Raw genomic sequence first — 27748 nt, 5'->3', positions numbered from 1 at the left:
CACAATTTAAAAACTCCAATTAGGACAGCTGATAAATAAAAGCTAAGCCAGTCAAATGCAGCCCTGAACAGAACTGTCTCTGGCAGCTGCCTCCTGAAGGGGGTCCGACACCCCTCCCCGGGGAGGCCGTCCCACAACCACGGCCCACCGGACGAGCAGTCAGGAGGGCCCCCTCCCTGCCGTGGGCCTTAATTCCAGGGCAGGCAACGTACAGGGTTAGGGAAACAAAGCCCTCAGGAACCGTGAGAGGATGGCACTGGAGGGAGCGGCTCGCTTCTGTTCCACAGATCCTAAGGCGCGAGTGCAGGAACCGTGGCTGCGTTCGCTGTTCTTCTTACTCGCCGTTCATTCCAAGCTACGTGATCCCATTGGATCAAAGGAGCACAATGGGTGGATCGAACCGGCCCCCATTCTTTCCGTTTAGGAATTCAAGAACTATGCAGAACAGCCTTCCATTTAGCAGTAGCCATCTTTTTACCAGGCCCAGGTAACATTCAACCTGCGCTCCACCAACTGCACTGGTGTCGGATCGCATTCCAGATCAGGCCCAAGGTATTGGTGCTTACCTTTAAAGACCTCAGCGGTCTGGGACCTTTGTATTTGCGGGACCGCTTCTTCCGCTATACCCCCCCCCCAAGAGCTTTGCACTCTTCTTCTGACAATCTCCTGGTTATCCCTGGTCCAAAGACCACCTGGCTGTCCTCAACCAGGGCCACGGCTTTTTTGGCCATGGCCTCTGCCTGGTGGAACTCTTTGTCCCAGGAGACCCAGGCCCTAGCGGACCTTTCCCAGTTCTGAAGGGCTTGTAGGACAGAGATATTCCACCAGGCCTACGGTTGAGGATAGCAACGGGCTGACATGGATGGCTTTCTATCCCCCGGCCTGGGACTTCAAGCTTCCCTCCCGCTTGCTTCTCTTACCCAGTCCCTTCCCCCCCCCCCACCGCCTCCCCACTTTCTTCGTTTTAATTCAGGCTGGGTTTTGTTGCTATTCCCTCCTGTTGTCTAAATTATAACCTGGATGTTCAACATTGAGGTTTGTTAGATGACAAAAGGTGCCACATTTTAGAGTAGTAAATGTGTCTATGTTTTTATATCTTTGTCATTGCTGTCAATGAAAATTGTCTTATTCTGTTGTAAATCACCCCAGCCCACCTTTGGCAGGAGGAGGGCGGGATAGAAATAAAACATTAATATTAATATTGTTATAAATATTACTGTGGCCAAACCTTTCATATGAATGGTATCCCTTGAGAGATCACCTCCGAAACAGTTGTTTCTACTGCCACACTGCCGTGCTGGTGCAAAAGAACGACCAACCACAACCTTTGTAGCTAAGACAAATGTTCCAGCTTTGTTATTATGCCATCAGCTGTTTTTCAGAATCTGCTCAGAGATCCAACAATCGGGCCCTTCTCTCCTCCACCCCAGCAGAAGCCACTTGAACATTTTACCTGGCACATAAATTCCACAGGATTTGCCGCAGAAGCCAGCAAGTGGCTGATTTCTTCCATGTCAGTGTAATAGAGAACGTCCGCTTCGGCTACAATTAAATCCCCAGCATACAACCGCAGACCTACTGGGCCAGGTGGCAAGTCTGAGGAAGGAGAAAAAGATTCCCATCCATCATGCAAGAGGCCCAAAAGGGAAATGGCTGCGCGAGGAGAAGCAGCACAGGGAAACGTGAGCAAACATTTTAAAAGGGTTTCTTTAAACGCCAGCATAGCTGAACCAAAAGCCTCTTGCCAATCAGAAAGCATCTCATCCAAAGCGGCTTGATGTTTAGAACCAAGCAACAGCTTACAGCCTTTGATTCTGTCAGATTTTCTGATAAGAAGACTGTCTTTTGCAATAAGACCAATACGGCCTTCACGGAGTATCTGGTCATACAGTCTTTCATTATAATGCTAGGAAAGGCAACCTGAACACAGGTGAGCACACAGGAAACTGCCTGATACTGAACCAGACGCCCCCCCCCCCCCCCGGGTCCATCCAGGTCAATATCGTGTGCTCAAGACTTGGCAGCGGCTCTGCAGAGTCTCAGGCTGAGGTCTTTCACATCATGAAAGCCAGCATGGTGTAGTGGTTAAGAGCAGTGGTTTGGAGCGGTGGGCTCTGATCTGGAGAACAGGGTTTGATTCCCCACTCCTCCACATGAGCTGCGGAGCCTAATCTGGTGAACTGGATTTGTTTCCCGCTCCTCCACATGAAGCCAGCTGGGTGACCTTGGGCTAGTCACAGCTCTCTCAACCCCACCTACCTCACAGGGTGTCTGTTGTGGGGAGGGGAAGGGAAGGTGATTGTAAGCCGGTTTGATTCTCCCTTAAGTGGCAGAGAAAGTCGGCATATAAAAACTAACTCTTCTCTTCTTCTTCATCTCTTACCTGATCGCTTTAAGTGGAGATGCTGCTGGGGATTGAACCAGGGACCTTCTGCATGCCAAGCAGATGCTCTGCCTCTGAGCCACAGTCCCTCCCCAGCTCCTGTGCCTAACTATTGTGTGGCTGAATGGCCACAGCCATCGCTGCAAAGTAAATGCCGTCAGCACAGGCCCTGCAGTTGGGCAACAGAACCAGCTGTGTGAGGCTGAGGCTGGGCCTGCGTGGCATTCGCTAGACCTAGGGTTGCCAAGTGCCCGCTGGTGGCGGGCAAAACCCTGGCAATTGCCCCCTATGCCCGCTGACCACCTGAGGGTCAGCGGGCAAATGTGCACACTCACGTGCATACTGCAAGTGGCACTTCCGGTTTAGAACTGGATGTGCCGCCTCATGAGGGGCCTTTATCTCTTAGTTTGAGTGGTAAAGGGTCGTTTTACCATGTCGACGCACACACGCTTATACGCGAAAACCTCACACTGGAGGAAAAGAGGGACCTGGCAACCCTAGACACAAACACACAGAGTGCCATTCCACTGGGAAGACACTGAAATGTAGACTCCCCGCTTGTGACATGCAAACAACCTCCAATTCACCCAGGGGCCTGAATTCAAACAACAGCAGAAACCAGGCTATATTTCAAGGTTTGTTGAACCTGGAAGCTAAAATCACTCGGGTGCCCGAGGCACAGGGGAGAAGGTGGGGGCACTCAGGCAGGTCAGACAGACCTTCTGTGCTCTGTTAAAGTACAGCTTTTCATGTCATCATGAGTGTAGCAATATTCTTAGGGAATGTTTGTGTATCATGCAAAATGCACAAGGCTGTGTTTTTCTTGGTGCGTGTCGTCCTCCACCCCCCAGACAGACACGAGGGGTCATAAGAACATAAGAAAGGCCCTGCTGGATCAGACCAAGGCCCATCAAGTCCAGCAGTCTGTTCACACAGTGGCCAACCAGGTGCCTCTAGGAAGCCACAAACAAGACGAGTGCAGCAGCACCATCCTGCCTGTGTTCCACCGCACCCAAAATAATAGGCATGCTCCTCTGATCCTGGAGATAATAGGTATGCAGCATGACTAGTATCCATTCTAACTAACAGCCATGAATACCCCTCTCCTCCATGAATATGTCCACTCCCCTTTTAAAGCCCTCCAAGCTGGCAGCCATCACCACATCCTGGGGCAGGGAGTTCCACAATTTAACTATGCGTAGTGTGGAAAAATAGTGTTTTTAGGAAAGTGACAAACGTTCCTCTAAAGATTTAAGTGTCGAATACCTGTCTTTCAGATAGTCAAGTGAATGCAGTTTAGCCCAGCTGTCCTAATGTGAAGCATTTGCCCTGAAGCTACATAAGCCTTCACATCTGAATACCAAAGAAAAGTCCCCCTGTATTATTTTAAAACTCTACAGAGTGAAAATGAACGGCGGTTTCTCACATTCTGTCGAAAGTGAAGACAGCAGGAAGCAGAAGTCAACTTCTGCTTTCGGTAATCGCTGCTCTCCCCACATTTGGGGGTCATACAACAACCCACGAGACACGCAAAGCCCCCACTTCACACATTACACAAGAGGGCAAAACAAAACAGGAAGTGTAGCCTTCGCTGTAAACATTTGAACAGTCATCTATTTCGGGCTTCAAGCAGACTTAATTTTAGCTTTCTGCACATGCATGACAGGAGGCGGCGGCTTCCGCTTACACACCAGCTGAGGCCAATTCACCTTTGCGACGAGGAGCCAGGCCGGGGACCAGTTTCTGCCTGAGGCACGCGCTTTAGCCAAGGGAGGCAAGTGTTGGCACCTACCAGGGGTACAAACGGAGACTGTATACTCATTCTCCATCTTGGAAAGGACTCGCACAGACTGACAATTTGCAGGAGAAAATTCCACTTCCATTTTCACTTGGTTATCCAGCTTGCATTTTAGGATTATGTACATGGTTGTCTGCACCTAGAAGGAGAGCAATTATAAAGCTACTGAGGAATAAAAAAAATTCAACATCTGTTCCCCACTAGAATAAAAACCACGATCATATCAGTCCAAAACCAACCACAAAAGCACAGTCCTGTGTCAGAGCACTGGAGAGAAGTTTCATGACTCTCTGAATTTCATGTTTCTCTCTCCTTTACTGTAAGAAAAGCGATACGAACAGCATTGCCAATACCTGCCAAAATACAATGGAAAGGGTGGGCATATCAGGGGCTCTGGGACCGGGAGTCATTTCGTTTGGCATAAATATCTCATGCTACAGCCATGGATCTCCGAGAATCTCCTCTGTTTAGTCCCTGAGACGGCTTTTTAAAGGCAAATACACGGATAGGTTTTGTCAACCGTTGTAAGCAGCCGTGATAGCGGAACGAAACTGAGCGCTACCTGCAAGGGGAGGCACCAGCCAAGGAGGCCCCCTCACGCCCACCCTGGGAGCTTCTTGGCCTCTGGCTAGCCATGGCGAGAGGGAGGCCTTCAGCCCATTCCTCAAAGCTGCCGCGGCCAGGGATGGCCTCGCCGTGGCGCCACTGCCAAAAAGGTTTGGAGTCAGACACAGGAAGGAAAAGGGGCTTTTTAAAGGTTAAAAATAAAAAATGGGGGGGGGAGTCTCATAGCAAACAGCTATGCTGCGCCAACAAAAACCTGGCACAGCACCGCTGTTACTGAAGGGGGAGGCGTTCCCTGGCCTGAAAGGGGTTAGGAAGCTGCCTACTGGCTGCTCCAGGCCCCTCCAAACACCCTGGGAACGCCCCCCGGACGCCAGTGAGAGGGCTTGAGCTGACAGGACATCGGTGGGAGGCCAAGCCGGCATCCCAGGGCTGTGCTGGTAACCAAGATCAAGATAATTCATGCTACAGTACTCCCTATTACTATGTATGGGTGTGAAAGTTGAATAGTGAAAAAAGCAGACAGGAAGAAAGTTGATTCATTTGAAATGTGGTTTTGCAGGAGATTGTTACAGATACTGTGGAGCACTAAAAAGACAAATCAGTGCATTCTACAGCAAATCAATCCTGAACTCTCCCTAGAAGCTAAAATGACCATACTGAAGCTATCTTACTTTGGTCACATTATAAGAAGTCAAGACTCAGTGGAAAAGACAATAATGCTAGGAAAAGTTGAACGCAGCAGGAAAAGAGACCCAACATGAGATGGACTGACTTTATAAAGGAAACCACGGCCCTCAGTTTGCAAGACTACAGCAAGACTGTTAACGATAGGATGTTTTGAAGGTAATTAATTCATAAGGTCGCCATAAGTCGGAAGCAACTTGACGATTCTTAACACACACACACACACACACACACACACACACACAATAACCACATTCCAGGGATTAAAGTGTAAGTTCACCACAAAGTTGTCATTTTTTGTTAGCCGTTTAAGAAGTCTGGGATGTCCAAGGGTGGCAAGCAGAGCTAAGTCGCCACCCCCAGAGCAGCAATATTTGGCCATGGTGTCACCTCCTGACCACCTTTGGGAGAATGGAGACATACTGTACCCCACAGCGTATGCGATGAGGCTCCACTGCAGTGAGGTTTCCTGCTTTGGCCCCTGGTGTCCCCTGATGCCGCCTCGCTGACACGCTGAAGGAGTTGCGTCGCTCTCTGACATCCTCCGCTTCTGCATCAGTCACCGAATCACAACCAGAATCTAAGCGAGAGTACAAAGAATAAAAGTTATTTCTGTTATCTCCGCAACTTGCTAATTATTGGACATGGGAGGTCCTCGAAAAGGAAGTTGAACATGGCTTAGGTTTTTGAAAAAGAACATGCCAGTAAATAAATGTATTGTGAGAGATCCCCTCTCTCTGAGTTTACTTCTCCAAATCAAATGTTCAGACGTTGATAAAGAAACAAAGGATTTATTGAAGACATCAGGAGATGAGACAGGCACAGGTAGAAAGCTGCAAGTGAGGGGCTATTCGGGTTTACAGAATATATTGACTCCAGGGCACTGGGGCACTGGGGTTCACACTTATTGTTATGGGAAGTTACAAGCTTGGCATAATACAAAACATCAGACGAGTCCCAGGAAGTCTGGTGAAGCTATCACACTTCCAAGGCCGCATCGGCCTGAGGGAGTACTGACAGGAAGAACAGCGGGGGGGGGAAGATACTAGGGGCAATCAGGCCTGGCGCCTGAGACCAGAAGGTGTGAACTGCTTTTACGAGTTCACTGATAACAAAGCAAAAGCAGGTGATGGAAAGCAGAGACACATAGACAGAGACCCTCACATTCTGCCCCCCTTAAGGCCCCCCTCCAGGGCTCTCGAGAGGGCGAGGCTTATCGGGATAAGCGAGGTGGAATTCTCGGATCAAGCGAGGGGCCGCCATGTGGGGTGCGGCCACCCACTCGTCGTGAGCGGACCCAAGGTTTTTCCACCGAACAAAGTAAAACAGTTTCCCTTTTTTCCATTTGGAATCTAAAACCTTGGATATTTCCAAATGGGTATCTCCCCCTACCACGGTAGGAATCTCGTGTGCGGGAGGGGGGTGGAACTGGGGAGCTGGCACATAAGGTTTGAGAAGGCTTATATGAAAGACTGGATGGACCCCCTTGAGGGTCTTTGGGAGTTCCAGTTCCACGGTTACCTCATTGATTACTCTGGTAATGGGGAAAGGTCCCACATAACGGTCGCTCAATTTTTTGCAGGGACGCAGAGAGCGGAGGTTTTTGGTGGACAGATAGACTTGCTCTCCCACCTTAAGTTCCCATCCCAGAGACCGGTGTTTGTCTGCCTGTTCCTTGTACTTGCTTTTTGCCCTCTCAAGATTCTTGAGCAGCCATGGCCAGGTAGATTTGACTACCTGAATCCACTCCTGAAGATCAGGGGTGGACTGGAGCTCTGGCGTGACGGGAGCGGAACCGAAAGGACCGAATTCCGTCCCGTATATTACTTGGAAGGGACTAAAGCCGGTAGAGGAATGAGGCGCATTGTTGTACGCATATTCGGCAAATGGCAGCAGGTCGACCCAGTCGTCCTGGTGGAAATTTACATAGCAGCGCAAATAACATTCTACCACCGCGTTTACTCGTTCCGTTTGACCATCCGTCTGGGGGTGATAGGCGGAAGAAAGGCCCTGTTCCTCCACCCCCATTAGCTTCAGGAAGGCTCGCCAAAATTTGGCAACAAACTGGACCCCCCGGTCGGAGAGGACCTTCCTCGGGATCGAGTGTAGCCTGAGGACGTGTGTGACGAACAGTTTAGCCAAGCCCTGGGCTGAAGGAAGACCTGCACATGGAACGAAATGGACCTGTTTGGAAAAGAGGTCCGTGATTACCCAGAGAACCGTCTTTCCCCGACTTGGCGGTAGGTCGGTGATAAAATCCATGGCGATGACTTCCCAGGGTCGGGAGGGGTTCTCAAGCGGTTTGAGGAGCCCTGGGGGTTTTCCCATCCGTCTTTTGGCTGTGGCGCAAGTGGGGCAGCTGCGCACGTACAGCTCTACATCGGATCTCATACCGGGCCACCAAAACTGCCTCCGTACCAGGTGAAGAGTTTTTATGAAACCAAAATGACCCGCCAACCTGGCACCATGTACAAGTCCCAATACCTCTTTACGAAGGGAGGATGGGACATAGAGTTTTCCCCCTTGCACCCACCAGGTGTTGGTTCGTTCCAAGCCCGTGGGGAGGAGATGGTGCTCCTCCTCCTGTAAGGAGGCGTCCCGGAGTCGCTGTTGGAAGGCTTCCGGGATACCTTTGAGCGTAGGGGGGGTGTCAGGTTGTTGGGCTTGGGACCGGGTAGTGACGGCTAAGCTAGGAACCTCCCCTCGCTGCTCGGGAGTGAACAGGGAGTCGACTGGGCGATCGAAATCGTTGCGATACTGGGGAAGTCGTGACAAAGCGTCAGCTAGGGCATTCTCTTTGCCCGGGACATGCTTGAGGGTGAACCGGAATTTTGCGAAGAATTGGGCCCACCGAATTTGTTTGGCGTTGAGCTTTCTAGCTCCCTTGAGAGCCTCGAGATTCTTGTGATCGGTACACACTTCAAACGGTAGCTCGGCACCTTCTAAAAAGTGCCTCCATATGGTGAGGGCATGTTTGACCGCCGCCGCCTCCTTCTCCCAAATAGCCCAGTTGATTTCGGACTGGGAAAACTTCTTGGAGAAGTAGGCGCAAGGTCTCAACCGCCCCCCTTCATCCCTCTGCAATAGGGCCCCGCCCATGGCCACATCCGAGGCATCCACTTGCACCACAAAAGGCTTGGTGCAATCCGGGTGGGCCAAAACGGGTTCGGATGAAAAAAGCAGCTTTAAACGTTCAAAAGCTTGCTGGCACTGGGGGGACCATTGCAAACGGGCTGAGGGAAGCGCGGCGCTAGCCCCCTTGTCCTTGGTACGCAACAGGGAAGTGAGGGGAAGCGCAACTTGGGCAAAGTTGGGAATGAAGTTGCGGTAAAAGTTAGCGAATCCCAAAAACTGCTGAAGCTGGCGGCGGGTAGTGGGGGGTTCCCAATCCCACACCGCCTGGACCTTTGCGGGGTCCATTTCTAACCCTTGGTGGGAAATCACGTACCCAAGAAATGTAATGGAAGGTTGGTGGAACTCACATTTGGACACCTTAGCATATAGTTTGTGCTCCTGCAGCCGCTGGAGCACTTCTCGCACTAGGCGCACATGTTCTTCCATGGTTTCAGAGTAAATAAGGATGTCATCGAGAAATACCACCCCCCCCCCCGAAACAGCAAATCATGCAAAACCTCATTAATTAATTGCATAAACACACTGGGAGCCCCCGAAAGTCCGAAAGGCATGACTAGGTATTCAAACATTCCAAAACAGCTGGAAAAGGCTGTTTTGGGTTCGTCTCCTTTTTTAATGCGAATGCGGTGGTATGCTTCCACTAAGTCCAGTTTGGTGAAGATTCGGCCCTCCTTCAATTGTGCTAGAAGGTCGGGAATAAGAGGGAGAGGGTAAGCGTTAGACTGGGTGACGGCGTTTAGCCTACGAAAGTCAATGCACAGTCTTAAATCTCCCGTCTTTTTCTTCACAAAGAAGGCTGGGGCCGAATAAGGAGCCTTGGAAGGGCGTATGAAACCCCTCGCCAGGTTGGCATCCAGATAGTCCCGTAACACCGCCTTTTCACTAGGGCTCATGGGGTAAACCTTCCCTTTAGACAGTTTGCCTTCCCCCACAATTTCGATGGCGCAGTCCGTCTCTCTGTGGGGGGGTAGTTCGTCACATTCCCTAACATCGAAGACGTCCGCAAACTGCGAGTATTCAGTGGGCAGTTGAGGAGGAACGGTGGCTGGGGGGGGAGACCCTACCACAGCGGCGGCCGGAGACCGGACAACCCGTTCCTTGTCATGTAATCTACAGGGGTTTTCGGGAAACGAGAGCACCCGTTCAACCCAGTCGATGGACGGGTTGTGTCCCCGCAGCCAGTTCATCCCTAATACCACCGGGGTTACTATAGGGGCGATGGTAAAGTACAAGCGTTCCCAATGTTCCCCCACGGACATAATCACGGCTGCAGTTCTGTGGGTCACCGGGCCCCGTTTAAAATCACTCCCGTCCATTTGGGAAAAGCGGAGGGGTCCCGGAAGCCGCTTGCGCCGGACTCCCAGTTTCTTGGCTGTGTCCTCACTAATCATGGTGCGGGCACACCCCGAGTCAACCAAAGCGGGGAATTCTAAACTGGGACCCCCTTTTGGTAGGGAAAGGTGAACACGCACATATACATTGTCCTCTTGGGCGCTTACCATCGGTGGAGCTCCTTGCACAACAACAGGGGCGGTCTGCTGCGGAGCCCCCTCTACAGCAGACCGACGGCGTTTTTTGCCGGCTGTTCCCACTCTTCCTCCTCGCTGGAAGAGGGGGAAGGAGTGGTGGCGGTCGGGGACCCGTCCGAATCAAAAGTGGTACTTGTAATCCGGGACCCCGTCGGGCCAGTAGAAGTGGAGGCTCCGTCCTGGGGGCGCGCATGGAGAGCGGAGGGTGCGCCGGAACGTCGGCCCGGCGGTCCGCTCCTGCGGCGGGGCTGGTCCTCGGCAGTCGCCTTCTGTGGTTCAGTCGGGGCTTGGCGTGGGGGGTTGGGACGGCCCGAACGAGAGGGGCACTGTGACGCGAAGTGTCCCTTACCTCCGCAGGTCAGGCAGACACCGGTCTCAAAACGCTTGCGGCGTTCAGCAGCCGAGGGACCCCCGCTGCCCCCCAGTCGGAAGTCTCGGCCCCGGTCGCTCCGGGGTCTCGGGTCTCGTCCAATGCGTTGTTTGGACAAGGTCAAAAGTTGTTTGCGATTCTCGATGTCGGCAGCGTGGCGAACCCAGCCTTCCACATCCGGGGGGTTCCCTTGCATAAAGGCCCAATGTTGGAGGTCCGGGTTGAGACCCTCCCTGAAACACTGTACCAAAGTGGCCTCACTCCAGTCCAGGATTCGGCTGGCCAGTGACTGGAACTCACTTGCATACTGCGCCACCGACTTGGTCCCTTGGCGCAGTTGCATCAGGGAGGCTTTAGCCCGCTCTCCCAGAGTCGGGTCCTCAAAGCGGTTTCGGAGTGCTACCATAAACTCGTCCAGGGTTCGCAGCACCGGCGAGCGGAGTTCATACTGCAGCACCATCCAGGCGGCCGCCTCCCCTTGCAGTAAGGAAGCCACGTACTGCACCCGGGACTCCTCGGAGGTGAAGGTTCGACCTTGTTCTCGCATAAAAATGTCCACTTGGACCATGAAAAAGGTCAACTGGTCCCCTGAACCGTCATACGTGACTTTCAGGTCCCGACGGGACGGGAGGCTAGGAGGCGCGGGAGGGGCTGCCGGTGCTCCGTCCGGGAGATTGCCGGCGGGCGGTTGCACTTTCAGCGCGTCCAGGGCCGCTGCCATCTCACCCATCACACGCTGCATGGTTTCCATCTGCTCCTGCATGGCTTGGCGATCCTCCTGCCACTGCTTGCGTTCTTCCTCCATCAGGGCCTCCTTGCGTGCCGGGTCCCCTTCGAGTCCCGTGCTGGGGAAGGCCAACCGGCGATCCTTCGCCGCGGTTCGGGAGAGAGACCAACCCTTGGGGGAGTCCAGCCAATTGTTAAAAAGTCCTCGGGGACGTCCGTCCCGGCCTTGGTCGGGGATGGGATCCCTAGGCTTCTTTGGCTTGGCACCCTCCTCCTTGGGGTCCGGTTTCTCCGGCACCACCGGTTCATTTGGTGCGTCAGGGGTAGTAGGGGTGTTTTCCTCGTCGCCTTGCATTCTGTCCCAAAAGGTACAGCAGCAGTCCGAGAGGCAAGGACTTGCAGCTTAATGTGAGAGATCCCCTCTCTCTGAGTTTACTTCTCCAAATCAAATGTTCAGACGTTGATAAAGAAACAAAGGATTTATTGAAGACATCAGGAGATGAGACAGGCACAGGTAGAAAGCTGCAAGTGAGGGGCTATTCGGGTTTACAGAATATATTGACTCCAGGGCACTGGGGCACTGGGGTTCACACTTATTGTTATGGGAAGTTACAAGCTTGGCATAATACAAAACATCAGACGAGTCCCAGGAAGTCTGGTGAAGCTATCACACTTCCAAGGCCGCATCGGCCTGAGGGAGTACTGACAGGAAGAACAGCGGGGGGGGAAGATACTAGGGGCAATCAGGCCTGGCGCCTGAGACCAGAAGGTGTGAACTGCTTTTACGAGTTCACTGATAACAAAGCAAAAGCAGGTGATGGAAAGCAGAGACACATAGACAGAGACCCTCACATGTATTCTGTACAAACAAGGAGAGATTCTGCAGTGGGTACCATGGCCATTTGTGCACCAACTTTTTAAAACATTTAATGAAATGTTATATTTGTTTTTCACGGCACCATTTCCCCTACATTTGGGGTTGGAGCCGTTTTGCGATAGAGGTTTTGCCATTGCCTGCCTCTGTGTAGCCCACCCCCCTGGGACTTCTTCCCTGGTGGTCTCCCATCCAAGTACCTACCAGGGCCGACCCTGCTTAGCTTCTGAGATCTGAGGAGATCAGGCTAGCCAGGGCCATCCAGGTCAGGCCAAGCTGGACATCTCCCAAAATGGGGAGGGAAGGGAGAGAGAGAGAACTGGTACATGAAGCTATTTTGCTGATGCCTGCTGGGCGTGGTGGATCTGCTGCCATTTGGTAGGCAGCGCTTGACCAAGAAATTTATTAATTTATATGTAAGTGGGAAAGTGGGAAATCTCACACAATTACCTTTGACTTTAAAAGAGGGAACGTCTCTAAAATGAGAAAACTGGTAAAGAGGAAGTTGAAAGGAACAGTTAGGAAGGTTAAATCTCTTGAAAAGGCTTGGGGGTTACTCAAGTCCACATTACTAGAGGCTCAGCTAGATTGTATACCGCAGGTCAGGAAAGGTAGTAATAAGTCCAAGAGGTCACCACCATGACTAACAAGTAAGGTGAAGGAAGCAATTAGAGGAAAAAAGTCTTCCTTCAGAGACTGGAAGGTTTGCCCAAACGAGGCGAACAGGAGCAAACACAAACTTGCACAAAGGACTGCAAGCAGATAATTAGAGGTGCAAAAAAAGATTTTGAGGGGCATATTGCTAAACACAACAAAACAAGCAATAAGAAATTCTTTAAGTATATTAAGAGTAGGAAACCAGCTAGGGAAGCGGTTGGACCATTGGATGACAATGGGAGTAAAGGAACTCTAAGGGAGGATAAAACGATTGCTGAAAAACTAAATGAATTCTTTTCATCTGTCTTCACTGTTGAAGATACAGGGCAGATTCCTTCTCCTGAACAGAGATTTGGGAGAGGGGAGAGGGGAGAGGAACTGAGGCAAATAGTGGTAACAAGGCAGGAAGTCCTAGAACGTCTGGACAAACTGCAAACTAACAAGTCACAGGGACCAGATGGTACTCATCTTAGAGTTCTTCAAGAACTCAAATGGGAAATTGCTGAACTTCTAACAAAGATATGTAATATGTCCCTTCGATCAGCCTCTGTACCAGAGGACTGGAGAATGGCCAATGTAACACCCATTTATAAAAAAGGTTCCAGGGGGGACCCAGGAAATTACAGACCAACATGGCTTCTGTAAAGGTAGGTCCTGTCTCACTAACCTATTAGTTGTTTTTTTTAAAGCGTCAATAAGCATGTGGACAGGAATGAGTCTTTGGACATTGTGTATTTGGATTTCCAAAAAGCTTTCGACAAAGTCCCCCACCAAAGACTGCTAAGCAAACTTCATAGTCATGAGATAAGAGGACAAGTCCTCTTGTGGATTGAGAGCTGGCTGAAAAATCGGAAGCAGAGAGTAGGAATCAACGGTCAGTTTTCACAATGGCGGGATGTGAGCAGTGGGGTGCCTCAGGGATCTGTGTTGGGACCGGTGCTTTTCAACCTGTTCATCAATGACCTGGAGTTGGGGTTAAACAGTGAAGTAGCCAAGTTTGTAGATGACACCAAATTATTTAGGGTGGTTAAAACAAAATAGGACTGTGAAGAGCTCCAGAAGGATCTCTACATACTGGAAGAATGGGCATTAAAATGGTAAATGAGATTCAATGTGAGCAAAAAATCCCAGCTTCACATATACACTGATGGGATCTGTGCTGGCAGCGACAGATCAAGAAAGGGATCTTGGGGTGGTAGGGGATAGCTCAATAAAGATGTCAACCCAGTGTGCGCCTGCTGTAAAAAAGGCAAATTCCATGCTGGCCATAATTAGACAAGGAATAGAGAATAAAACTGCTGATATCATACTGCCCTTGTACAAATCTATGGTGAGACCACACTTGAAAGACCGTGTACAGTTCTGGTCCCCGCACCTAAAAAAGGATATTACAGAGCTTGAGAAGATGCAGAAAAGAGCAACCGAAATGATTAGGGGACTAGAGGAAAGGGGTATTCATGGCTATTAGTTAAAATGGATACTAGTCATAATGCATACCTATTCTCTCTAGTATCAGAGGAGCATGCCTATTATTTTGGGTGCGGTGGAAAACAGGCAGGACAATGCTGCTGCAGTCGTCTTGCTTGTGGGCTTCCTGGAGGCACCTGGTTGGCCACTGTGTGAAAAGACTGCTGGACTTGATGGGCCTGGGTCTGATCCAGCAGGGCCTTTCTTATATTCTTAAGAAACATCCCTACCAGGGTGACCAAGATCAGTTATCCTGCTGCATGTTTGGACTTACGTCACACCTGTGGAACTGCACAAGGCTGAGTTAATCAGTGACTGACCGAGCGGCCTCGGTAGGAGGCTTTGGTGGAAAGTGCAAGTCCCAAAACAGAAGGGGAAACCCTGCAGCAGCAGCAGCAGCAGCAGCAAACCCACCTCCAAAGAACTGAGAGCTCGAGACGGACAAAAATTCCTGTTGATTAAGAATTCCTTTCGCCATTTAAGATGACAAAAGGCATGCTTCAAAAGGGGTATTCATAGTTATTAGTTAGAATGGATACTGGTCATGCTGCACACCTATTTTCTCTAGTATCAGAGGAGCATGCCTATTATTTTGGGTGCGGTGGAACACAACCAGGATGGTGCTGCTGCACTCGTCTTGTTTGTGGCTTCCTAGAGGCACCTGGTTGGCCACTGTGTGAACAGACTGCTGGACTTGATGGGCCTTGGTCTGATCCAGCAGGGCCTTTCTTATGTTCTTATGAAATGATCCTTAATTGTCCCAGAGGGGTAGCCGAGTCCTCCTGCTGCAGCAAACACAACTGGAGGAGGGGGGGGGCTTGGGCCTCCGGAGGACAAAGAGATCTTGGGAAGCCTCTGCTTTCATGGGCTGGAGCCTCAGGGCCAAACTATTTCACACCGGTTCACCATGTGGACTTGAAGCCATATCACAATGGTGCATCCCCAGGGACAGCTCCATTCAGAAGTGCTGCAGGGGCCTGATTATCATCATCATCATCATCATCTCAACTGAGCAAAGGCAGGGCTCAGAGCGGCTTACAAAGGGGCATAACATACCAGTTAAATAGATAAAAACCTTAAAACAATATTTAAAATAGCCCTATAAAACAGTCATATAAAACTGAAATGTCCTAAATTATCTAAGGTGCCTCTGAGATGTAACATAAAGCTACATCCAGGCGAGCAGACTGATAACGATTCAGGTTGGGATTGTGGCGTGGGCAGAGGAGGGGCTCTTGCCTCCCCCCGCCCCAGGGTCCCAATCCAAACTGGGCCCATGCAGCAGCACTTCCAAGCAGAGCTGCCCCTGGGGAACTCACGGTGGCTCTCTGACCAGAGCTGCTGTCCTGCTGGCCGCACCAACCACTGCTCAGAGGAGCAGCCAGATAATTTTTTTTAAATCGCCATCACGTGCACCTGCTGAGTCACTTCCAGGGAAAATCCAGAAGTGATGCAGAGTGGCTAGAAACTCTATGGTTTTGCCATAGATGTTCCAGTGATTCCCAGAGTTACCCTGCATCACTTCCAGGTTTCCCATGGAAGTGATGTAGTGGCACCCACAGCGGCATGCGTCCCAAGTTCCCGCCCCTGAACCTCCTACCTGTTTCCAGGCATGGCCTGGCGACCTAAATAGGGCAGCAAATCACCGTGATGAACTTGTGTAAAATATACTGTCTAGTTTGGCCCTCAGTTGGCAGCTATGGAGGCAGAGAGCCCAGGCAAGGGATGCTGGAGTGTGTGAGCTGTGCGATTCCATGGCCAAGGAATGCAAGAGGTACAAATTGTGACACTGCTATGCAAAACACACAACAATACAAGGGAAGTGCAGTAAGTACCAGTGTGGTGTAGTAGCCAGGATACCATGCTAGGACCTGGGAGACTCGGGTTCAAATCCCCACCACTCACCCCATGGAAGCTCACTGGGAGACCTGTGGACCAGTCACACTCTCTCAGCCTAACCCTACCTCACTGGGTTGTTGTGAGGGCAAAGGGGGAAGGGAGAACACCACGCATGCCACACAGGATAAAAACTTGTAAGATAGATTCAAGCTTTTGTGCATGTCAAAAAGTAGAAAGTGAAACTGGATTAGACCAGCCCAAACCATTGTCCTACGAAGTGGGAATGGGGCGGAGAGTCAGCCCTCCCTACAAGTGCTTTGAACAAACTCATTTGGTCGATTCAGCCCTTCGACCCTGGCACTGAGAACCTTGGCTGAACAGCTGGGACAGGGAGAGCACCTGGTTTTTCACCCCACAGGTGGCCAAAGGTGCAGCCAGCTTACCTCCTTCTGAAATTGCCTTCATGACAGCTACAATGTAGGACTCGGGGTCATCGTCGTACGTCAGCTGTTTCCACTGGGACCAGTCTTGGAAGAACTCTTGGTAATCCTCGCATTCTGCCGCGCCACAGAACAGCTTCACGACTTTATGAGGCGGCTGGAGAACCTCCTGCAGGCTCTGGAGGACGGCCGGGGTCCGGAAGGCCTGCACCAGCTCGCAGGAGAGCAGAACCACGATGCACCGGCTGCTCCGGCAGAGCTCCACCTTTTCCGGGGGGACCGGAGTCCCGCTCTCCACCAGGTAGCTCTGGAGGTCCTGGCAGGAATGGAAGAGGCTCTGGAGATACTGACACCACTCGCCGGCATCTCTCCCGTACATAATCAGCACATCACGTGCACCGGGGCGCTCTTCTGTGCAGAAGGGAAACAAGGCAGACAGGTTTTAGAAACAGAATTTTGAATTGCACCGTTCATATTGCCAAGCTTTGCAATGGCACCTCAGGGTGCAGACGGCCGCTGGTTCAGGTCCATCATACAATCGGGCACCGCAGAACGGAGACCAGGGAAAAGTCATACCTCTCGGCAGCATCCACCTTGTGCCGATTCAGATATGTAATGATTTTAGTGCCACCAACCCTCTGTTCTGTTGCCACCCTGCATCCCTCCAGGATGCTCAAAATACAAACGGCAACAATATTTTCACTGCACCTAAAACCAACTGCCTCTCCCTTGCAGGGCAGGCTTGTGGCATCCACTATATATTTTAGCTGTCAACACAAGAGTAAATTTGTTTCATTTCAGGGCCACAACCGTCTGTCCTCACGTCATCCCAGAAGTGGGCAAGCTCAAGCGCTCGGTGGCCTTGGTACCCTCAGGGATGCAGGGGGCCACCCCTCTCCTGCCATGCAACAGCTTCGCTCAGCTGAGCTGGGTCTTAGGTGGTGCCCCCCTGCGAGGGGGCAAGATTCACAACTGCCCTGACAGGCGCCTTCTCTGTTGTGGCCTCCTCCTTGTGGAGTGGCCTACCTGAGGAGGTCAGGAGGGCTCCTGCACCGCTGCCATTCCACAAACTATGGGAGACAGGATTGTTTGGGAGGGCATTTTTATAAAGCTAAAAAGGCTATATTATAACAAAATGGCTGACAAGGGCACTTTTATAAAGCAAATGGGACTGTAGACTAGCAGCACTGTGGATGGTACGTAATATCTGTTGACTGAATATATTATCCAGCTCTTACTGTGTTGTTATCTCCTTTTGAAACTCCGTTTTCTGCACTGTTTGACACATCATATCTGAAAATATTTTGCACTCTTTCAGATCCGTAACCCCATTACATTGCTTATGATATGTGCCATACTACTGGACTGCATTGTTTCCCCGCTCTGTCATCTGCCTTGAGTCTCTGACTTGAATCCTAAAAGCTCTTTCTTGGGAGTAAGCCCCACTAAATAACATGAGACTCACTTCTGAGTATACCTGCTTAGAATTGTTCCTTCAGTGAGTAAGGCCGGCTATAAATAAAATAAGCAAATAAATAAAACAACCCTACCCTGTGAATCATCTCCATTCTACCTGCATGTTTACCTCCAAGTACAAGTAAATGTGGCAATTCCTTTTGGGTCTGCAATGAGCAGGTAAGTCGTATATACAGAAGACTCACGATCTGCTCAAATTATTGGTGCAAAGTAACTTTAAAAAATAGCATAGAGACCACTCTGATGTGAATATTCCAAGAAGTTGTCTTGTAAAACATCCCTCCGTTCCCAACAAAAAGTAGCTGAGCCTCTGCTTTGGCTAGTACAGATTACGGTATTAGAGGATTACTAAGGCAAATATTTGACAAACAGTGATGAGATCAGCCTTGCAAAAGCAGGAAGCTATTTCATTTCCTCATTTTTGCATACACTGAATTGTTTCTTTACCCATCTGAATACATTTATGAGAGAATCCTAAACAATACGGGTGGTGGAAAGTGCCATCAAGTCCCAGGAGACTTATGGCGACCCTGTAGGGTTTTCAAAGCAGATGCTCAGAGGTGGTTTGCCATTGCCTGCCTCTGCGTAGCTACCCTGGGCTTCTTCCTTGGTGGTCTCCCATCTAAGTACTAACCAGGGCCAGCCCTGCTCAGCTTCTGAGCTCTGACAAGCCTGGCCCATCCAGGTCAGGGCAAAGCAGGATTATGCCCTTCTAAAGCTACTGAAATCAGAGGCCTTAGGATAGTTTAACTTTGTTTACGATTCCACGGTTTGAATCACAGAGGTGACATTGCAAAATAACTCAGGCTGCAATCCTACGGCATACCCCCTGACAAGAAGTCCTATTGGTCTCAGTAAGGTTAACTTCTGAGTAAACAGGCAGAGGCCCACAATGTCAGTGAAATGATTTTGGGACATGCTGCCTAGACTTGTGTAAATGCAACACAACTCAAACAGCCCCACCACACAAGTTTCCTTCTGTATACTCTTCTCAAGTCGCAATTAGCAGGTGACGATTCATCATTCAGAGCCGGCTTCCAAGCTCTCCTAGGGCTGAGCTGCAGCTCAGCTGGGGAATGGGGTTAGGGCTCAATTGGAGACTCCGTCAACCGGAACACACAACACAGCTTTCGGCAGTGCTACTTGGCTCACAGCAACGATTAACAAGCATGTTATCACTGCCTCCCAGCTTGTCTTCTTCAGGAAAACCACCCTTTGGAAAAGATGGGCATGCAGGCTTGGGGGCTTGAGTTGAGGAAAAGGGCTTGCTGCCTATCTTAAAGTCCAGGGAGAACCTGTTTGCGGCAGAAATCCTACGCAAGCTGAAGTCCATTGATGTCAACAGGTTGGGACAAAGCCAGACTTAATGTAGGAAATCCAAGACTGGTTGTTGTGTTCTTTTTTAATCCAAAGCAGCCATGGGTGTGCTCTTGATTTGATCTGAGAAGCAGGATGGAGAGAGAAGAGTGTTTAAGCCTTTCTTCTCTGTAGCATGGTGGTGGTGAAAAGTGCCGTCAAGTCGCAGCCGACTTTTGGCAACCCCTGGTCGGGTTTTCAAAGCAAGAGACAGACAGAGGAGATTTGCCATTACCTGCCTCCGTGTGGCAACCCTGGACTTCTTCCTGGGTGGTCTCCCATCCAAGTAGTAACCAGGCCCAACCCTGCTCAGCTTAGGAGATCTCGCGAGATCAGGCTAGTCTGGGCCAACCAGGTCAGGGCTCTGGGTGATATACAACAGTTCATCTACGGTTCCCTGGTAGCCAAATCTTACCTCTTGAGCACATGTTTGTTGACCCTCCCCCCCCCCAAAGTATTCAAGGATAATGGTTGTTGGGGCTTTCTCTCCTCTGAGCAGCCATGAACAACACCCACAGATCTGGTCCATGAATTTTATCCCAAACTCTATCCCAAACTGTGAACACTACAAACCATCATGCTTGTCTGGAGACTGCTGAAGGATTCTCTAACAAACACATAGAATGTGAGCTTCTCTTAGGAAAGTCAGTTTGTGGGTCCCAGCAGATAATGTTCCCCAGACATAACGTCTGAATTAGGTGCCACCCACAGCTCTGTTAAAATGGTTCACTTGTACAGGAAGACAAAGCTCTATTGTTATTTTATTTTACATGCGAACTCCCTTGAGGCTTCTGATAGCCTGAAGTCAGGATATACATTAATAAATATGAACATAAAAATAACAGTTGTTTGGGAGGGGCATCGCACACCACTTTGTTGCGTTTCCTCTGTTCACACTTGTGGGTAACGTGGGTGGGCTCCTCATGTGAGGACAGCTCATGCAACTCCCCAAAAGGAACATGCACAAGCCCCCCCCCCCAGCCACGCTGAGCTAACAGAAGTGTAAAAAGGGAAGAGAAACTCACTTGCGTTTTCGCTTTTAGCCTGAGACCCTAAGCAACGTTCTGAGCGGCTGAGGGTGCCCCTCACTCTACACACAGTCTGGCCAGATATTCTCCTGCTAGCGTGTAAAGTCCATCTTGGAGCAATGCTGAATTCTGGGGGGGAAACGGTCCTGCTGACATTTGGCTACCACAACAGCGCGTCCGCACACTGAAGGAAAACATGCAGGGGAAAGCCAAGGAACCGGAAATGCAAACGAAGCAGCTGACTCGTGTACATCCAGATGTGGCCAAACCCTGGCCTGACCAGGGGACACCGTTCTTGAGGCCTGATGGTGAGGCCAAGAAGCAACGGTGCAGCTTTCGGCCCCTGCTAAACCACAACAATAAATGGCAACACCAAAAAGGAGAGACTAAAGCCATAACCCTAAACAGGCTTAATGGGCAGTTAAGCTACCCGGAAATCAGTGGGCTTTATTTCGAAGCAAAGAAGTCCAGGATCAGGCTCTAAAACTGCAGTCTTATTTAGAGACAAGCACACTTAATCTCCACTGATTTTACTGGCCTTTGGAACACCTAACTGGGAAAAGCATGCCCCAGACAGCACAGCCTGTGATTTTATGCCGCTACCGAGAAATAAGCCTCTTTAGAAACAGTGAGGTTTGCCTCTGAACAAACATGCACAGCTGCAAGACGACCATTCGAGAGATTAGGCAGGCGCACTCGGTGAATGAAACAACTTCTGAGTAAGCCCTGGACTGGAGTATAAAGTGTTGACAAAGCGCAAGCAGTATCGTTACTACTTTGTGCAAACTGCCCACAGGGGCGGGGGGATGACCCGTTCTCCCATCCCACAAAAGGACATGTTAATTGTGCCCCTTGCCTAGATCACGGGGGGTGGGGGCAAATGCACTGTTCAATCTGGGGAGCTTTGAGCTAGCAAGAGTCTGCGAGTTCCTTGGATGCTCATCAACAGCGCTTCTCGAACTCAAGATCACAGAGATGGATTCCTTGGTTGCCCACTAAACTGACCGCCACAAAGGGATTCTGTGATCTGATCATTTAAGAGGGGTAATCTTGTTAGTCCATTGCAAGGAAAACAAACGGGAATCTTGTGGCACCTTAAAGACTAACAAGATTTGAGCCTTGCGTGAGAAGAGCCACTTTGTAAGACGCCTGTCCTCACGTGGCAGGCAGGCGTCAGTCTGAGGTTAGGATGGGGGGAAACCAGCAGCAGGCACTCCTCAGCCTCCACAGGGGTTAAGTGCCTCAGGAAAACGAGGGGGGCTGGCCAGTTAGTGCTTGTGGACGCCAACACAGCTATTGTCAAGGGCCTCTATACTTTCCTGGATTACACGTACAGTTCATGTAAGCACATCTCACCCCACACTTCCTGCATTTCATGGCCCTGTGTTTCTGCAGTTTATAATTTTTCCTTCATCCCTTCATTTAACAAATCATAGCAACGCAGAGTTGGAAGGGACCTAATAGAAACTAATAGAAAAGCGAATCCACCTAAACATTAGGAAGAACTTTCTGATGGTGAGGGCTGTTCGATAGTGGATTGCGCTGCCTCGGAGGGTGGTGGAGTCCCTGTCTTTGGAGGTCTTTAAGCAGAGGCTAGATGGCCATCTGTCGGGAGAGCTTTGATTGTGGGATCCTGCATGGCAGGGGGAGGGTTGGGGTCACTGGGGATGTAGGGGGAGGTAGTTGTGAATTTCCTGCATTGTGCAGGGGGTTGGACTAGATGACCCTGGTGGTCCCTTCCAACTCTATGATTCTATGATTCCAGGGTCACCTGGTCCAACCCCCTGCACAATGTCTGCCTAGTGAGGACCCAACACTTTCATTTAGTTCATTCATTTATACCCCACCTTTGTCCCCAAAGCAGCTTACAATATTCTCTCTACAACAACCCTGTGAGGTAGGCTAGGCTGAGGGTCTGTAACAGGCCCAAGGTCACCTAGCGAGTTTTCATGACAGAGTGGGGATTCAAACCTGGGTCTCTCAGATCCTAGCCTGCCACTCCAACCACTACACAACACGGCCTCTCTGCATCTAGTAAAAGGCACTCTCGGGCGCAAAAGCATGGGCTGGAATCAAATCCTGCTTGTCTTTAGAGTAGGGGAAAATGGTCCTCCCTTTACATATAATGCACCATTTTGAAGGTTTTTGATTTGATGTTTCCAGTTTGTGCTGTGAACCACTTTGGGGACCGGATATGGCCAGAGAGCAGCGCCCCCCCCCCAAACAAACTAAAGCTGCTGCCAGACTCCTGTGTACCATTACGAGATCAAACAGGGACCCTCAAATGTAGCCAGAACTAGCTAACATCCAGAGGATTATTTATGAGAGTTTCAAAAAAACCAACCTTTTCTGAAGACTTAAAGGCTGCTTGCCACTGGTACACAGACAGCTCTATCAACCCCAGTCTTTCAGGGCACCTACTAAGTAATTTATTTGCTGAAATTCCTCACCTTGTGCTTCATAAAAGCCTAAGAAGAGGCCTGCCGGATGAGGGCAGGGTTAGGCCTCCAGTCCATCCCCCGGCCTCACGCAGTGGCCAACTAGCTGGCCTGGCGGGCCACCGAAGAGGGCACCGACTTGCCCATTCTAGCCACCTGGATCCATGCCTGGTAACATTGAGACTCGGCTACGGTCACGCACTCTCCATGGGTCTGCCTTTGAAGAAAACTCGTAGACTCCAGCTGGTACACAGTGCCCCAGGTTGGTTATTAGCAGGAGCTGGACAAAATGTGCAGATTTCACCCATTCTGCAAGGCAATTTCTGCGCTGTTCAACATTTCGGGCCTAATACATATGCATTTCTTCAGACTGCTGTTGTAGCCCTTTTATGCTGGTTTTTAGATGCCTTATCCCATTGATTCTGTTGCCCCAGAAGATCGGACCAGAACCAACGGGTTGAAATTAAATCAAAAGAGTTTCCATCTAGACATTAGAAAGAATTTTCTAACAGTTAGAGTGGTTCCTCAGTGGAACAGGCTTCCTCGGGAGGTGGTGAGCTCTCCTTCCCTGGAGGTTTTTAAGCAGAGGCTAGATGGCCATCTGTCAGCAAGGCTGATTCTGTGACCTTAGGCAGATGATGAGAGGGAGGGCACCTTGGCCATCTTCTGGGCGTGGAGTAGGGGTCACTGGGGGTGTGGGAGGGGAGGTAGTTGTGAATTTCATGCATTGTTCAGGAGGTTGGAGTAGATGACCCTGGTGGTCCCTTCCAACTCTGATTCTATGATTGCATTGCTGTATATATTGTATAATCCACCCTGCGTCTCAGTGAGAAAAGCGGACTATCAGCAACAGAAACAACAGAAATAAAAGCAAGGCCAAGGCCACGCCTCTGGTGATGCCTCTCAGCAGTGGTATTCAAGAGGTTTACTACCTCTGTCTATGGAGGCTCATTTTAATCACCATGTCTGGTAGCCAATGACGGCCCTCTTCTCATAGTATCATAGAGTTGGAAGGGACCACCAGGGTCATGTAGTCTAACCCCCTGCACAATGCAGGACACTCACAGCCACCTCCCCCCCCACACCCCCAGTGCCCAGAAGATGGCCAAGGTGCCCTCCCTCTCATGATCTGCCCAAGGTGATAGAATCAGCATGCTGACAGATGGCCATCTAGCCTCTGCTTCCAAACCTGCAGGGAAGGAGAGCTCAGCATCTCTCTGAATTCTCCATGAATCTGTGTAAGCCAAACCCTCTACACTCATGTAAGTCTGTATTTAACTCGTTGGTGCCCTCCATTTCTCCACCATGGGGACCCAAAGCCGCTTACTTGGTGCTCCTTGCTTCCACTGTATCCTCACAACAACCCCGTGAGGGAGGTTAGGCGAAGCGTGTGCAAGTGGCCCCAGGTGGCTCAGCCAGTTTCCACAGCAGAGCGGGGCTCGGAACCCGGGCCTCCCAGGTCTAACCATCCCCCCCCCACCCCCTCACCCCCCACCCCCCCACCCCCGGGTCCGCAGAAGTCTGTCCGGCATCTCTCCTGCGGGGCGGATCGGGGAAGCGGGGCTGGGTCCCCCCGGGGAAGGAGGAGGCGGGCTGCGAGGCCGGGGGGGGGGAGGAGGAGGAGAGGCCGGGATCCGTGGCTGCCCCCCACCCCCCACCGGTGTGGCCGGTGAGGGAGCAAAAGCCCCCCCCCCGCCGCCCCTACTGCAGGCAGGGCTGCGGGACCCCCGGGCCCTCCCGTCCCCTCCCCGATGGAGGGGCTCTCGCTGCGCAGGGAGCCCACCGGCCACCGGCCCGGGACCCACCTGAGGACGCCGCGCTCGCCGCCATGCCGGGCCGGGCCGAGGCCGGGCGGGCCGGGGGGTCCCTCGTGCCTGCGGGCCGCAGCAGCCTCGGCCCTCCCGCCGCCGCCCGCGCCAGCTGGCTGGTCTCCCGCCCGCCCGCCCGGCCGCCCGGCTGCCCGGCTGGCTGGCTGGGGCGGCGCGCACGTCCTCCCCCTGCGGGCGCCTGGCGGCCGCTCCCCCACCCCACCGGGGAAAGGGGCGGGGCGGGGCGGGGCGGGGGCGCGGCCGGCGGCCCCCTGCCGGGCGCTGCTGCTGCTGCTGCTGCTGCTGCGTCTGCGTCGTCCGCCTTGGTGGCCGCGGCGCCCGGCGCGACCCGCGCGACCCGCGCCCCGGCAGGCGAGAGCCGCCCACGGCTGCCAAGCGGCGCGAGAGAGAGGCGGGCCCCGCGGGCCCCACGGCCGGCGCCCCCCCCTCCCAGGCGCGCCTGGCGCCGAAGGGCGGCCGTCCCTGCACAGCAGCGGCGGGGCCGGGCCGCTCGGCCGGGAAGCGGCGGCGGCTGTTGCGGGAGACCTGCAGGCCCCGGCCGGAGCTGGGCCAGCCTCGCCAGCGGGCCGCCGGAGCACCGTTCCAAACAAGCAGGGCCGCCGCAGAGACCCTGCGGGCGGGAACGCCCGAGACCCCCACCCCCACCCCCGGGCAGCCCCCCCCCAGGAAGGTCTCTGGCCCCCCCTCCCGCCTCGGGGCCCCCCTGCAGGCCGCGGAGGGAGGGGGCGCCCGGGGGGGCCGGCCGCCGCGGGGCCTCCTCCCCCGGGCCCCCCGACGCAGCCGCTCGAGCAGCTGGGCTCGGCCGGGCCGTGGCTGGAGCGGGCCGCCCTGGCGGCAGCAGCAGCAGCCGGAGGCGGGCGGGCGGGCGGGCCGCTTCCCTGGGCTCCGGCCGAGCAGGCCGCCGGCTCGGGCTGGGCTGGGCAGGGCAGGGCAGGGCAGGGCGGGGAGGGTGGCGGCTCCAGCCCCTTCGCGAGCAACACAGCCCAAACCGGCCAAACGGTTGGGCTGGACAAGGCAGCGCCACGAATTAGGCCGATGGGGGGGCAACCACCCCCCCCCTAAGCTAGGGCCGGCCTGGCACGTGGGGCCATTTTTAAAACACGGTGGTCAAGCTGCAGCTGGCCCCTGGGAACCCGGTGGGGTCGTCGAGGCAAGAGCCTTTCCGAGGGGGGTTGGCCATCGCCTGCCTCTGCGGAGCAACCCGGGACTTCTTTGCCGGCCTCCCATCCGAGCGCTCACCGGGGCCAAGCCTACTTTGCTTCGGACATCGTGCCGGGCCCGGGCTATCCAGGCAGGCCGCTGGTGGTTTCCCCCCCATCAGTCTAATACGTTGCACTGTCTTGCCCAGTCAAACAGTTTGGCCAGTTTGGTCTGTATTTCTTGCAAAGCGGTTGTCTCCACAAGGGCTACCAACTGTCCCACGAGGCAGGCAGGGGGCCATGATGCTTCAGACGTCACATGGACTCGTCTTCAGACCTGGCCGGTGGCAAAGGTAACCGTGGGTGACCCTTCCCCTTTCAGCACTGTAGCTGCGGCCCAGGCCTACGCTGAGGAGTCCGTCCAGAGGGGCCGGCGGGGTCAACTTGCTGCTTGGCTTCCAGTGGCTTTCCAGGGCGGTGGCCTTCTGGGCTCAGACACCCCGACGGTATCTGGCCCGTTGGCTGTCTGTTACATCTGTGGTACCGGAGCCTTCTGGCTGGGACTGCGTTGCTGCAGGCTTGTTATTTTGCCTTGGACTTGCTGAAATCCTCTGGGTGAATTAACCACTTCCCTATCTTTGGCCTACCCAGTGACAGGACTCGAGGCTACGGCTGGTTTTTCCAGACCGCGCCTGTGGACGCCTGGACAGACATTCTGAACATAGAACAAAATATGTAACATCAATGTATTAAGCATTTTAAAAAAGGACAACTTAGTTTTGTCAAAGCATTTTATAGAAGCGGCTAAAAAAATTCTGTATACTGTTCTGGAAATGGCCTATTTAAATGAATTAATGGGATGGAGAGATTCCAGAGGGTAGCCGTGCCACGTTGGTCTGCAGTAGAACAGTTAAGAGTTGAGTCCAGTAGCGCATGATGTAGAGGTTTCAATCAAAAACAATAAGGGGAAATCTTTAAGTGCAATTTAAAACCGGTTCAGAAAGTGCTTTGTTCTTAATCACTGACCCGCAACCCTGAAGTTTCACGTAGCTTGCTAAATTGGAAGACTTTTCATGTGACCCCCTTGCTGTGGTTAGTCACTGCAGACGCTGCTGGAGCTGCTCGTATCGGACAGGGATAACTCAAAAGGTTTCTCCTGGGTTTCTCTTGCTTTAAACATTACAAACAGCCCCCATTCATCAGCAAGAAGCTTTTGGAAGAGAGGCTTATAAATCAGTGTGTTTCTTTAGTCTGTTCTGTGGTCGAACAGGTGTCTCAAATAGCAAACCACGTGTCTCTACAGGGGCTTGAAACGGCTGTGATACAACTGCAGATGTTTGGGACGGCTCCCCCCCCTCTTGAGGCAAAATCAGGAAATCAGAATTATCCACACACTTGCAAAATCACTTCTCAAAAATGCCTTAAACACCAGGAGCGAAGGGGGGGGGGGACTCCTGTGGTAGAGAATTTGGAAGTCTGAGCATGGGAGCAGAAAAAGGAAAGCAAACGACCCACGACAGCCTGCGCCCAATACAGCCCCACATCTCAGGCTGCACACGGGGGGGGGATCACACCTTATGGACCGCCAGGGTCATCAGGTCCAGCCCCCTGCACAATGCAGGAAAGTCACAACGACCTCTCCCCCCACACACACACACACCCCCCCAGGGCGCCCGTCCCTCTACATGATGTGCCTGAGGTGACAGAACCAGCATGGCTGACAGGCGGCCATCTAGCCTTGAAACACGGCCTCTCCCCCCGCAGCCAAGAGGGACCTGCTCCCCGCCCCAGACAGGCGGACCGAAGCGGCGCCTTCCGCTGCACCGCGCCGTCCTTCCGCCTCGAGCAGCCCCGCCCGCCCGCGCAGGCCGGCAGGCAGGCAGGCAGGGAGCCGCCAGGCGGCGGCGGAGCAGGTGTGTGCTGGGCGGGGCCCCCTTCGCACCTGCCGCTTCCGGGAGGGAGGGAGGGGGTGAGGCCACCGCCACGCCAGGGGGCGCTGCCCGGGCGGGGGAG

The 27748-nt window shown here is 52.5% G+C and overlaps 1 protein-coding gene across 1 annotated transcript in view; it reads right to left on the bottom strand.

Annotated features, from left to right (window-relative positions):
* Positions 1-25864, bottom strand: part of PIK3AP1 (phosphoinositide-3-kinase adaptor protein 1) — a 45469-nt gene extending 19605 nt beyond the window's left edge. The window contains exons 1-6 of the mRNA XM_056848283.1: positions 25851-25864; positions 25228-25601; positions 16473-16862; positions 5861-6012; positions 4176-4320; positions 1454-1596 (exon numbers count right to left, since the gene is read on the bottom strand). Of these exons, the coding sequence (XP_056704261.1) occupies positions 1454-1596; positions 4176-4320; positions 5861-6012; positions 16473-16862; positions 25228-25601; positions 25851-25864 (1218 nt within the window). The remainder of the gene's footprint in view (positions 1-1453; positions 1597-4175; positions 4321-5860; positions 6013-16472; positions 16863-25227; positions 25602-25850) is intronic.
* Between the last annotated feature and the right edge of the window lie 1884 nt (positions 25865-27748).

This window comes from Euleptes europaea, chromosome 4 (genome assembly GCF_029931775.1).
Source record: "Euleptes europaea isolate rEulEur1 chromosome 4, rEulEur1.hap1, whole genome shotgun sequence".
Taxonomy (NCBI): Eukaryota; Metazoa; Chordata; class Lepidosauria; order Squamata; family Sphaerodactylidae; genus Euleptes; species Euleptes europaea.
This window is presented reverse-complemented; position numbering and strand designations above follow the sequence as displayed.